Here is a 10,598-nt window from a genome sequence, read left to right as displayed (position 1 = left end):
CCTTGCCCCCAGCCCTCTGCAAATACTCTTCTGCGGGGCATTCCTGTCCAGCTCCTCCTGACGGCTGGCTCCTGGGGCATTCCTCTAGGAAACCCAGAAACACGTTGCCAAGTCTCCTTTTCCCAGCCGGGGTCTGGTCTAGGCTTCCTACAGCACGCCCGATGGCGGTGGCCACGAGGCTTTCTCTCCCATTGCACCCGAGGGCTCTGAAGAACAGGGGCCTTGAGCCTGGCACAAGGCCGGACACCTGCCGGACACAGTCAGTGCCTGCTGCGCGCACGGACGGTCTGGGAAGGTGTTAGCGGAAGAGGAAGGGACCCTCCAGTCTGTCCCGTCAGCCCCTTCATTATGCTTCCTCTCTTATTTTCGGGAACCTTCCCTAAACCACTTCTGGCTAACTCATCTCATCGCATCTGACTATCCCCCATCCCTGTCCCCTCCGGTAAGTCCCGACTTTCACGTAGTCATACTCGAGCTATGCCCGCTTTCTTTTGTAAGATTGTATTCATTCATTTGACAGAGACACAGCGAGAGAGGGAGCACAAGCAGGGTCTCGGCCGAGCAGGGAGCCCAATGCGGGGCTCGATCGCAGGACCCTGGGGTCACGACCTGACTCGAAGGCCACACCCAACGACGGGGCCCCCAAGGCGCCCCGCGAGCTAAGCTTTCTTTTCCATTTGGGACTGTTTCTGCGTCCAGTTTGTGTCAAGGTCTCCTTCTCTTTACTTTTTTTCCTTTTTCAGTTCAGCTGGTTAACCACTCGCGTACGCTCGTGTGCGACCTGTGAGTTGGGGGCTAAGAGCGGACGCGGGACTTCCCCTCCCAGCACCTACTTCTCCGTCCCTCCGTCTCTCAGCCTCTCCTCCACGGCTGCACCCCGACTCTCACGGGCATCCCCCTTGTCCAGGGCAAAAGCGGGGAGCCTCTGTGCTGTGGTTAGGTGGCCCGACGGCTCTGAAGACTGGGTATCTGCAGACTCGGCGGGAGAGTCAGACCTCACACCAAGCTTCAAAAAGTGTGCGGAGCGCCGGCGCCCCCTACACCACAACGTCCGGGTTCCTCTTAGCCCGCACGGCGCGCGGAGTCAGCCGCACAGGGTCCCGACCAGGGCACGCACCCAGGACGGAGGGGAAGCCAGGCCCCAGGGCCGCCAGCCCGCAGAATCTCCCGAGCCCCGCCCCTAGCCCCGCCCCTAGCCCCGCCCCGGCGCTCCCACGGCCGCGCCCGCCAGCTACGTGAGGACGCGGCGGCGTGCGCGCCGCCCTGGGGGCGGGGCCCCGGGGTCGCTGGGAGGTGGTGCGTGCGTGCGTGCGTGCGTGCGTGCGTGCGTGCGCGCTCGCGGTGGCGGCGGCGGATCGGAGAGGCCAGAGCGGGAGACCGAGCTGGGATCGGGCCCCGGGCGGGGGCGGTGCGAGCGGCGCCGAGAGGACCCTGGGGGCGGGGACGGAGCCGGGGCGGGCGGGACTGGAGCGGAGCCCGGGAACGAGGCGGGAGGTCCCCGGGTCTCGGGTCGGGGGGGTGGAGCCGCACTTCGTCGCCGCGGGGGTGCCGGGACTCCGGCCGCAGTGCCGCCGCCATCACGGACTTCCTGTGGGACAAGCGCACGGGCCTCGCCGCCAGAACGGTGAGCGCGCGGGCTTGCGGGCCGCGGGGTCGCGCGGGAAGATGGCGACCGCGGAGCGGGCGGGGGCAGAGTGGGGTTGGGGGCCCGGCCGCGGGGCGCGGGGAGAGGCGGGGAGAGCCCTGCGGTGCGGCGGGGGTGAGGAGAGGGGAGGTGAGGAGCGAGACCGGCCTGCCCCGAGTGGACCCGGGAGGCCCTGTGGGAGCCCGGGAGGGGCCGGAGTCGGAGGGGGCGACGGAGCGGGGATGGGAGGGGCTCCAGAGACGGAAGGGAGCGCAGCCCCAAAGTTGGACCCGGCTGGGGGCGCAGGCAGAGTTGGACTCGAGAAGTCGGTCCCGGGGTTTCCGAGTGGGAAAGGAGGGTGGGGGGAGGCGTGGAGTTGAGAAAGGTCAAGTGCAGCCGCCTCGGGGTGGGGGGCGGCTGTGAGGAACTTCGGCGCGGTGTGTGGTGCGGCGGGACGGTTACGAGGCTGCGCCCCGCCAGGTGGGAGTACCTGGGCAGCCCTGCGCCCGCACCTTCGCTGCAGGCCTAGTTAGCCCCGCGCCGGATCCGGTGTCCCCCGCCTCGGTGTTAGGTCGGGCAGTGGCGCCCGGAATGAAAGCCAGATGTTGGAGTCATTAAGCCTTTCCACACCTAATGGCCCCCCAAGACTTGCGTCCCTGGGTGTGTGTAATTGTATTTTGTTCTCCTATTCTCATCTTCTGGATTGTGAGGGTGATTTGTCCGTGGTTCTTTCCTTTAAGGAAAAAAGTGCTTGTGCACGGTGGTCCTTCAGTTCCAGTAACGAGCTGGAAGGAGGCCTGATGCTAATTAAACACGGTTATTCAGTAATTCCTAAACACGAGAGGGGAGGAGCCAGATGGGGAGCCGACCGCAGCTTGGGGCCTCCACTATTACAAACTTTTAAGGGGGAGCTGGCCAGTGATGTGAGAGGTGATGAGGGCAGTTCAAGAGGTCAGACCGAAAGCCCTGGAACTTCCTTGTATTTGGTGGATATCGCTATCTGCAGAAGCCTGGTAAACTGCGTTCCTGCCCACAGAATGCCGCGTGGTCCGCTTGGGAAGACAGAGATCCGGTCCTAATAACTGTAGAACATTTTCACGACGATGTATCCTAAGATGCTCCTCTGTTGAGCTGTGAGGAAGCGTGGAGTGGCACAGATGTAGTGTAGCTGCCCAACCAAGGACAAGCTGGCCGTCTCCATCAGTTGCACAGCCTCCCCTCTAGTGAGCTGGGGCCCAGGCCTGAAGTTCTTCCTGGAGCCTCGTTTGAGGAGAGTCAGTGGGAACAATGAGATGAAGGGGCTGGCTGGGGTGGGGGGTGGGCACTCCTGGAGTTTCCCGCCAGCATTCGCCAGACGATCCATACCACACTCCACTCAGGAGAAGTTACAAGCACAAGGAAGGCCGAGGAAGTTGTAGGTTGTAAAAGGAGTAAAAGGGCTCAAGGCAGCTCAGCATCTCTGGAACAGCCAGGCCTCGGAGCAGAATCCTGAAAATGCAGAGCTTTTCCCCACTATTTCTGTTTTTCCTTCCCTTCCAGATGCCTCATCCCCGAAGGTACCATTCCTCAGAGCGAGGCAGCCGGGGCAGTTACCATGAGCACTATCGGAGCCGAAAACATAAGAGACGAAGAAGCCGCTCCTGGTCCAGTAGCAGTGACCGGACACGGCGGCGCCGGCGGGAAGACAGCTACCATGTCCGCTCCCGGAGGTGAGGTTTCAGGAGGGGAAGCTCGGGTTCAGGGTCACTCACTCGTTTATTAAACGAAGATTTCATGGTTACACACTGAGCAGTTGGATAACGTGATATTCAAGACTGTTACCGGAGGCGGCCAGTTGTGCTCTGTGTGTGTTTGTGTAGAGGAAGTAGATCGTAGGGGCTGAGGAAGCGTCCAGCAGGTTTGGTGGGAGCAGGGCAGGATGAGTAGTTCCAGGAAGTTTCCTCGAGAACATGCCATCTAAGCTCGTCTGAAGGACATGGGAGAAGTGTCTCCGGCGGAGGGAAAGGAGGCACACGCAGAAGGCGAGGGTCTAGAGGGAGCTACTGACCTAACAGAAAAGACAAAGTCAGGTCTGTGTGGTTTCAGTAACAGCAGCGTGTTCTGTAGGAGGGGCAGGGTAGGGGCAGTTTGGAGCAGAACCGGATGTTAGGACAGAAATGGCTCTTTGCTCCATTCATTGTAGGGGAACGGAGGGGAGGCCCCCAGAGGCGCTAGTTCTGTCGGAGTCTGTCCGCAGGTCTGGGTGACGTGGCGCTGCGGGGTCCTCCTCTTCCGCCTCTGGTCCTTGGTCCTCAGAGTGGCCGAGAGCAGGTTTTCTGGTATCGCCACTTGTCCCGTCAAGGCAGGGCTTGTTCCGTCCCGCGCGAGGACGGTGGCCAGAGCCGGCGCAGCGAGTGGCTGTGTGTTGTCGCCCAGCAGTTACGACGATCGCTCCTCGGACCGGAGGCCCTACGAGCGGCGCTGCTACGGCAGCTATCGGCGCAGCGGTTGCAGCCGGGACCGGGGCGAGGCCTACGGTGAGCCCGACTACCGGCGTTCGTACGAGTACCACCGAGAGGACAGCAGCTACCGCAGCCAGCGCAGCAGCCGCAGGAAACACCGGCGGCGGAGGCGGCGCAGCCGGACTTTCAGCCGCTCGTCTTCGGTGAGTGCTGGCCTGGGCCCCTCCTCTCCCCGCTCCTCTTCAGCCCTCTAGGAGCCTGGTAAGTTCTTGGCCGAGTGTGGGGGCATGAACGCTGGCCTGGCTGCCGAGTCTGCCGCCTCTCTTGGAAGCCGTCCAGCTCTTGGAGGGCCCTGGACCTGCTCTGGCCCTGGATGGGCTCAGAGCATTTGTGAACCCCAGCGCCCGCCTTCCATGCTGGGCTGGCTGTGTGGGACAGTGGCTCCTGTGTCCCAGAGGCTTCCGCTCTCTCGTGGGGACCTTGCTTGTGAATAGCCTTTTTCCCCACAAGCTCTGGGCTCTGTGGCCCCCGCAGTAGGTGGGCTTGGGTGGGGGCAACGGGAGACGTGTGCCTGTCTGGAAGGGCGTCGTGTAGAGCATGGGGTTGCGGGTGACACTGGCAACGACACCACTTCTCTGCTCTGCCCGTTCCTCTCCCTGTTCCCGTTTTGGGTTTGGGGACCTGGGATTATGCGCCGCTCTCTCTTCTCACCCCAATCCGCCTTACTGCATCTGACGTGTTCCCTTCCACTGTCCCCCATCATCGTCTGTCCCCCCTGGCTGGGCGCCTGTGACCGGTGACCCCTCCACCACCCACCCCGCCTCCCTCCGGCCCCCGCTCCGACACCTGGCTTGCTCCGACCCCCCCCGCCCCCCGCCAGCAGCACAGCAGCCGGAGAGCCAAGAGTGTAGAGGACGACGCTGAGGGCCACCTCATCTACCACGCCGGGGACTGGCTACAAGAGCGATGTACAAGCCAAATCGTAACAATCCTATAGCCTGTAATGGTCCCATAGCCATCCTAACGTCCCAAGCCAACCCAAGTCACGGCCTCTTGCCTTTCCTCAGTGGTGTTGTTCATCTGGGTGGTTTGAGTTGCTGTTGAGAATTGACCTCTGCTGTCCACTCCCAGCTCTCATGGCCCCTGGGTTAAAGGTGGTGGGAATCACGCAGGGGTGTTCTCCCCTGTGACCATCTGTATCTGTTCCCCTTTCCTTCATCTCCTCACCCCAGGTTGCTGTATCCCTTTTTCTTCCTACTCAGCTCATTCCCCGCCTTCTCTCCCTCCCTCTCCCCGACCCTGCTCTTTTTCATTTCAGATGAAATTGTAAGCACTTTGGGAGAAGGGACCTTTGGCCGAGTTGTGCAGTGTGTCGACCATCGTAGGTAGCTACAGCTCCTTCCCTCCCTGCTCCATGTCTGCGAGGCATAAGGAGGTAGTGAGGGGGCGCCTGGGTGGCTCAGTGGTTTAAGCCACTGCCTTTGGCTCAGGTCATGATCCCAGGGTCCTGGGATCAAGCGGGCTCTCTGCTCAGCAGAGAGCCTGCTTCCCGCTCTCTCTCTGCCTGCCTCTCTGTTTACTTGTGATCTCTCTCTCTGTCAAATAAATAAGATCTTTAAGAAGAAAAAAAAAAAATAGAGGTAGTGAGGGTCATCTGGGGCTTTTTTGCTGATAAGCCAGAGGTAGGATTTCTTAATCCTTGGACTGTCCTGTTCAGTCTGAGATGTTTTTTGACGACCCAGCAAATGCCTCTTGTGCCATCCTACAGGGGTGGGGCTCGAGTTGCCCTGAAGATCATTAAGAATGTGGAAAAGTACAAGGAAGCAGCTCGACTTGAAATCAATGTCCTGGAGAAAATCAACGAGAAGGACCCTGACAACAAGAAGTAAGCAAGCAGAGGAGTAGGTGGGCAGTCTGAGAGCCCCCCTCCTACAGCGGAGCACCTTCCCGGTCTCGGTTAGGCAGGCAGGGGGGTCCTAGACCTTCTCATCCATCCATTCTTTGTTCATCGTCTTAGACTAGTAGAACGGTAGGGCCGGAAGGGAGGGTCTGACATGCTGCGGTCCGTTCGCTTTGTTCCCAGGGCGGTCAGAGGGCTCTGCAGTTTGGGCCCAGCCCAGGATGGCCTCTGTGGGGCTGTGCCCTGGAAATGGCCCTGAGACTGGGAATTCGCATTTCTACCAAAAAATCATTTGAGCTTTCTGTGCTGATGAGGCCCCAGACCTTTGTATGCACTGCTTCTGTCCGTGGACTTCCGTAAGCTCAGTGTAGAATAAGGCATGAAGCAAAGACGCAAGAGGACAGGATGCACGTGCACCCACTGGTGGCTGGTAGTCAGTGAATCCGGGAGTGGGAGCTGGGCTCAGGGTTTGGGAATGACAGTTTGACGATTCAGGGTCCACGCTGGAGCCTGCAACCCCACTCTTCAGCCAGGGGAATCGTTTTAATTATTTAAAACGATGCAGGAATGGTTCGAAGTTTGGCAGGTGGGGTCTCTGTCCTCGGGTCTGCCGGAAAGGCCATCCTGCCGCGGAGCTGCGTTTTGGTCGTGGTGCGAACTGGCGTGTTTCACGCAAGCGTGTGGAGTCAGCAGCCTTGCGGCCCCTCCTTGCCGGAGGGGTGCTGGGCGCGTGCGAGCTCCATAGACTCCCCTCCCCCGTGTATCTGCTCAGCCTCTGTGTGCAGATGTTCGACTGGTTCGACTACCACGGCCACATGTGCATCTCCTTCGAGCTTCTGGGCCTCAGCACCTTCGATTTCCTCAAAGACAACAACTACCTGCCCTACCCCATCCACCAAGTGCGCCACATGGCCTTCCAGCTGTGCCAGGCTGTGCAGTGTGAGTGCGGCGGGCCGGGGCGGACTTGGGGCGGCCCCTCCCTCTGCGGGACCTCCTCTGCGTCCCTTTACCTGCCAACCCGATTGTCTGCACTTCTCTTACCGTCGCGTTGACAGCTCCCTCGCTTGCCTCCGTGACCCGTGTCCTCCCCGTCCCTGAGGAGCCTTACCTGGCTCCATTCGAGCAGGAGCCGGGGTAGAAAGCTTTGGAAATCAAAGCACTGAACTCCGTCTTTTTTTTTTTCTCATTTCCCTTCCGCGGGAAAGGGTTCAGTCAGGCTGCGAGCACAGAGACAGAGACTTCCCACGCTAGAGGTTTAGGCTTGTCCTCGCTGAGGTGCTCTCCGTTTCCAGCAGAGCAGGTGGCAGCAGGGACTAGTGCGACCAAGGGGCCTGGTGGGGGATCCAGACAAGTACCTGGTTCCTCTGGGGTTTTCACGACTAAGTGGTTTTACAGAGTTGAATTCACAGGGTGTCAGGCACGTACGTCAGAAGACGGAAACAGAGCGCGTGGCAGACCCGTGTGCGTCAGTTGAGGGTTACGTTCGTGTCTTAGCCGAGGAGCGCGGGGTGTCTTAGAGCAGGCATCTCACCTGGAGGTGGAGCCGGGAGCGCCGCGCAGCCCTGGGCCTCTTGGTCAGACTTGGGATCGCAGGTGCCGCTCAGCCCTGGCCGCCTGGACCAACCTTGACCTGGCCTTCTCCCCCGCAGTCCTGCATGACAACAAGCTGACCCATACGGACCTCAAGCCTGAAAATATTCTGTTTGTGAATTCAGACTATGAGCTCACCTACAATCTAGAGAAGGTGAGAGGGGCCGGCCGCGTGCCACTTCTTCCTCATAGCCCCGTTCCCTCCCCTCCGCTTCCTCCCATGTTCTCTCCCTGTCTGGCGCCGGGGAAACCAGAGTAGCAGAGTAGGGTGAAAGGGAGAAGTCGAAGACTTAAGTTGGAGGAAAACTTGGGAGGAGAACCTCTGCTAACCTTCCAGTAGAGTTCAGATGCTTCTAAGATCCTCGGTTTAGACTTTCTTCTCTGTAAGGGAAGCTCAGTTCTCTTGACCTATTTTCAGAAACCCTGTATACTAGTCACTCGGGAAAAGTCAGACGCACAGGGGCTTGCGTGCCGTGTCCCCATCCTCCCTTCATGCTCTGCCTTTCCTAAATTACCTGCGGGACACGGGGGAAGCTGTACAGCGGGTTCTCAGTGCGTAGGGGAGCAAGCAGGAGGTCAAGGTGCTTCTTTCAGGTCTGAAAGCACTTTAGAGAATTGTGGTAGGAGTCTTGGTCCGAGGTGGCTGGGTCCACCCCCTTCCTGCTCTGCTCCTAGAAGCGAGATGAGCGCAGCGTGAAGAGCACCGCGGTGCGGGTGGTGGACTTCGGCAGCGCTACCTTTGACCACGAGCATCACAGCACCATCGTCTCCACTCGCCATTACCGGGCACCGGAGGTCATCCTCGGTGAGCGGGGCGAGTGGAGGACCGTGGTTGTCCAAGTATGGGAGCGTGGGTGGTGGGGAGGGGAGGCCCCCTAATCACCCTAATACCTTGTCCCTCCTGTCCCCACCCAGAGCTGGGCTGGTCGCAGCCTTGTGACGTGTGGAGCATAGGCTGCATCATCTTCGAGTACTACGTTGGCTTCACACTGTTCCAGGTGAGTGGAGGGCACCTTCTGTAGCCCCCCAGCGGTCTCCTACCTGGTCTTGTCTGCTCCCTCCACCCCGCTTACTGTCTGGAAGCTGGCCCTCAGCAGCCTGTTCCCAGTCCCACGCTCAGTTCTGTCTTTGTTTCCCAGACCCATGACAACAGAGAGCATCTAGCCATGATGGAAAGGATCTTGGGTCCCATCCCTTCCCGGATGATCCGAAAGACAAGGTGAACCTTGCGGGGGCGGGGGGAGGGGATTTTAAACTCTTCCTTTCTCTCCACAAAATCACTCTGTTTCACATCATTTTCTTTTTTCTTTGAAACCTCCCCCCTCCCCTCACCGCTCCAGCTACTCAGATGGGGGATTAAGGGCAGTTTCCCACAACAAAAGGAAACTCCTGACCCCTCAACCTTCCCTTCCTCTGTAGGAAGCAGAAATATTTTTACCGGGGTCGCCTGGACTGGGATGAGAACACGTCAGCTGGGCGCTATGTTCGAGAAAACTGCAAACCGTTGCGGGTGAGCCACGGGGTGAGGTGGTGCCTCCCCCCAGAGGCCATTCCCTTCCCAGGGACTTTGCCTCTGCACGGCCCCTTGTGAGCAGTGTTGTTAGGAAGGAAGGGGGGAAGCTGAAAGAAGACACCTTTGGTCAATAGGAGAGAGAAGAGGGAGTGGTTTTGTGAAGGGAAGGAGGTTCGACAGCCATGTCTTTCTTGAGCCAACCGGAGACCAAAGCCATGTCCTGGCTTCTTGAGGTCAGACAGGAAAGGAAACTCCCTTTGAAGAGCTTGCATGGTGGTGAGAAGCTAAAGAGCAGCACACAGTTGACCACGATGCGCAGGTAGAGCTCTCCGGGAGTTTGAAGGAAGTGATTGTGCAGGTGGGAAGGTGTGCGGAGCAGTAACGTCAGAAATGCTGGTCACGGTGTGCTCCTGGGAAGGCAGTATTCGTGACAGTGTCCTCGGAGGTTGGATGCGAGGGCCTTGAAGGGAAAGGCAGCACTTCTTGTAGGGCATCGTGCCTCACCTTTTTCCTGCCCTCCACCACCAGCGGTATCTGACCTCAGAGGCAGAGGAACACCACCAGCTCTTCGATCTGATTGAAAGCATGCTAGAGTATGAACCTGCTAAGCGGTTGACCTTGGGTGAAGCCCTTCAGCATCCTTTCTTCGCCCGCCTTCGGGCTGAGCCACCCAACACCAAGTTGTGGGACTCCAGTCGGGATATCAGTCGGTGACGATCAGGCCCTGGGCCCCCCTGCATCTCCTCCAGCAGTGGGTGTCCAGTCCAGGACACTGGTGCTTTTTTATACAAGAGAACAGAGCCGGAGCCCACCCCTTCCTCCTGGCTCCCTGTATACCTGTGAATATGTGAAATAGTGTAAATACGGAAGGACTTGTACCTGTTGCTCCCTCCCCAGCCTTGTACAGAACGCTGTTCCGTCCCGCACACTTCCCGGCCTCCCCTGCCTCCGCACAGTGGCGTTGGATGGGGACAGGAGGCAGTAACCAGGTGGCACCTCTCCCATGTTTTATAAGGAATTTTGTACAGTCTTTGTGAAATAAAAATGACGTGCTTCATCGGACCCCACCCCTTGAGTTTGAGGTGTGGGGCGCCGGGCTGCAGGGATGGGAAGATTGGCAGCCCTCCCGAGTTTGCGGATGAGGGGGTCCATCTCATCCTCCGATTGGCCCACCGCCCACTGCCCGCGGGTGAAGTCTGGTGATTTGGGGGGTGGGGGCGTGGGGCGGGGGTGCTTCTCCCAACAGGTGAGCTGAGCTGGGGGAGTAACGGCGGCGGCACCCACCGGGCGGGAGCCCAGCCTAGCGGGAGGCCCGCGGAAGGAGAGCGGCCGGCATCGAACGCGGGGCTCCTGCCGGCCGTCTCGCCGGAGCGGGCCGGGACCCCGCCGCGGGGCCTGCCGGGAGCTGTAGTTCGTCGGTGGGCGGGGAGGCGGGCCCTGGGTCACGTGGGACTCCCCGTCGGCGCCGGAAGCCGAGGCGCAGGCGCAGCGCGCCGCCGCTGCGGGGATCCTGGGGGCCCTTCCGGCCTT

At 59.9% G+C, this 10,598-nt stretch overlaps 1 protein-coding gene across 5 annotated transcripts; it reads left to right on the top strand.

The window, feature by feature from the left end:
* Positions 1–1,487: 1,487 nt before the first annotated feature.
* Positions 1,488–10,130, top strand: CLK2 (CDC like kinase 2). Of its 5 annotated transcripts, none has more exons than XM_044266496.1 (13): positions 1,488–1,624; positions 2,661–3,333; positions 4,043–4,268; positions 4,946–5,033; positions 5,384–5,450; positions 5,834–5,950; positions 6,738–6,904; positions 7,615–7,709; positions 8,231–8,360; positions 8,471–8,553; positions 8,695–8,774; positions 8,975–9,065; positions 9,597–10,130. In XM_044266496.1, exons 2-13 carry the CDS (start codon positions 3,119–3,121, stop codon positions 9,780–9,782), a joined length of 1,545 nt encoding a protein of 514 aa, XP_044122431.1. In that variant the 5' UTR covers positions 1,488–1,624; positions 2,661–3,118; the 3' UTR covers positions 9,783–10,130. The 5 variants fall into 5 exon arrangements, with proteins under 5 accessions (XP_044122431.1, XP_044122430.1, XP_044122429.1 ...); XM_044266495.1 differs by having other exon boundaries at positions 4,040–4,268; positions 4,949–5,033; XM_044266494.1 differs by having other exon boundaries at positions 4,040–4,268.
* Positions 10,131–10,598: the final 468 nt, after the last annotated feature.

Source organism: Neovison vison, chromosome 10 (genome assembly GCF_020171115.1).
Source record: "Neovison vison isolate M4711 chromosome 10, ASM_NN_V1, whole genome shotgun sequence".
In the NCBI taxonomy this organism is placed as follows: Eukaryota; Metazoa; Chordata; class Mammalia; order Carnivora; family Mustelidae; genus Neogale; species Neogale vison.
Note: the sequence above shows the minus strand (reverse complement) of the source record. Positions and strands in the feature narration are given on the sequence as shown.

What these genes read in the sequence shown, in the direction of transcription:
- CLK2 (XM_044266494.1), top strand. Translation starts at nt 3,119, where the DNA reads ATGCAGAGCTTTTCCCCACTATTTCTGTTTTTCCTTCCCTTCCAGATG. An exon ending in CTTTCAGCCGCTCGTCTTCG is followed by an intron (nt 4,269 to 4,945) that starts GTGAGTGCTGGC and finishes GCCCCCCGCCAG; the next exon opens with CAGCACAGCAGCCGGAGAGC. An exon ending in TCACCTACAATCTAGAGAAG is followed by an intron (nt 7,710 to 8,230) that starts GTGAGAGGGGCC and finishes CTCTGCTCCTAG; the next exon opens with AAGCGAGATGAGCGCAGCGT.